Genomic DNA, 1703 nt, shown 5'->3' with positions numbered 1-1703 from the left:
CGGCTCTGGGAGCCCTCTCGGCCCTGCCCCAGCACCCCAGATCACCTCCAACCTCTACCTCAGTAACGCAGTGGCCACCAACAGCCACCTCCTGCTCTTCACCCACCGCATCAGCACCGTCATCAACGTCTCCCTGGAGGTGGTGAACACCCTCTGTCCCGATGTCGAGTACCTGCACGTCCCTGTGATGGATACCCCCACCACCTGCATCTCCAGCTGCTTCAACTCCATAGCAGGCTAAGATCCACAGCGTGGGGATGCGGGGGCTGGATGCTGCTGCACTGCGCTGCCGGGGTGAGCAGGTCCCCGCCATCTGCTTGGCCTATCTCCTGAAGCACCGCTCCATGTCCCTGGTGGGTGCCCATGCCTGGATCAAGTCCTGCCATCCCATCGTACAACCTAACAATGGCTTCTGGCAGCAGCTCATCCAATACGAGTACAAACCCTTCAGCGTCAACAGGCTCCGAATGATCAGCTCTCCGTCAGGGATGACAGCCGATGTTTATGAAAATGCAGTAAGAGTAATGCTCTGAGTACAAACGAGCTGTTGTGATCTCTTGGCAAGAAACCAAGGGAAAGCCAACGGCAGTTCTTCCAGATCCACTCTGGAGCGTTGAAAATAAACTCTTCTTGTCTAAGGAGGTTGGAGCATGAAGTCTCTGCCGCTAAAAGTACAGGGGATTAGCAATACAACAGCGAGTAGTGGGGTTTACTATAAATAAAATGAACACAGTTTAAACTATGCAATTAGTTTTCACACGTCATTTGTATCGGGGTCCTGACAGTAACTCTGAAACGGTCATGTGTTTAAAGAGTGTTGTTTTATTCCAGCACAAACTGTGCTTGTAATACAAGACAGAAACTAGCTGTGAGTCAGGATATTTGAAGTGTTACCAACGTTTGTTTTTCCTAACTAGGATATGGGTTTTGAGACAGCAACCCTAAGTCCAGTCATCTGCTGCATTCCAGAGACGGCAGGAAGAGCACAGACTCCAGCATCCCCGGTTGGGAGAGACCCAAGGATGTCCTGCTTTCCACCATCTGACCCCTTCTCTTCCACCACCTGATTGCCCCAACCCTTTTTCAGAAGGTGCTTTGGCCTCCCTTGGGAGATGATCCATGGTTATTTGGGTGAGATGCTTTGCTCCTATACATGCAAAATCTTAGATGCTGCCTTTGAGCTATTCCCATCCCAGTGGGCTGGGAAGTCAATAAGAGGAACCCTGCTGTCAGTTTGAATCATTGTGGCAAGGTCATCATCTCATTATAAACTAGAAGCCTGATCTGGGCACACTTGGGTGTCGCTCAGCAGCAAACCATGTATTAATTGTGGTTTATCACAGCATGAAGTTTTCAGCTCCAGCAACTCTGTCTTGAGTGGCAATAACAAACCTGTTTTGGGTGGGAGTAGGGGGCTCCGGGCTGGCATGTGTGTGTGAGGGGTCCCACAGGTCCTGGGTCAGCATGAGGGGATCCCACAGCCCCAGTTGGTGGGAGGGGTTGTAACGAGGTGGGTCTCTTTTCCCAAGTAACAAGTGATAGGACAAGACTAAACAGCCTCAGGTTGCACCAGGAGAGGTTTGGATGTTGGAGGAATTGGAAATTGGGAATAATTTCTTCATTGAAAGGGTTATCAAGCACCGGAGGGAAGTGGTTGAGTCACCATCGCTGGAGGTATTTAAAAGACATGTAGATGTGGCGCC

General features: G+C 50.6%; 1 protein-coding gene across 1 annotated transcript; it reads left to right on the top strand.

Annotated features, from left to right (window-relative positions):
• Positions 1-37: 37 nt before the first annotated feature.
• On the top strand, positions 38-533 carry LOC104080888 (dual specificity protein phosphatase 18-like; the record flags this gene model as incomplete). The annotated part of the gene is given in 4 exon segments (XM_009583424.1): positions 38-238; positions 240-262; positions 264-304; positions 307-533. Coding segments are annotated over 4 exon segments (492 nt in total), but the record flags the coding sequence as incomplete, so codon positions are not given.
• Between the last annotated feature and the right edge of the window lie 1170 nt (positions 534-1703).

This window comes from Fulmarus glacialis, unplaced genomic scaffold, assembly GCF_000690835.1.
Source record: "Fulmarus glacialis isolate BGI_N327 unplaced genomic scaffold, ASM69083v1 scaffold35068, whole genome shotgun sequence".
NCBI lineage: Eukaryota > Metazoa > Chordata > Aves > Procellariiformes > Procellariidae > Fulmarus > Fulmarus glacialis.
This window is presented reverse-complemented; position numbering and strand designations above follow the sequence as displayed.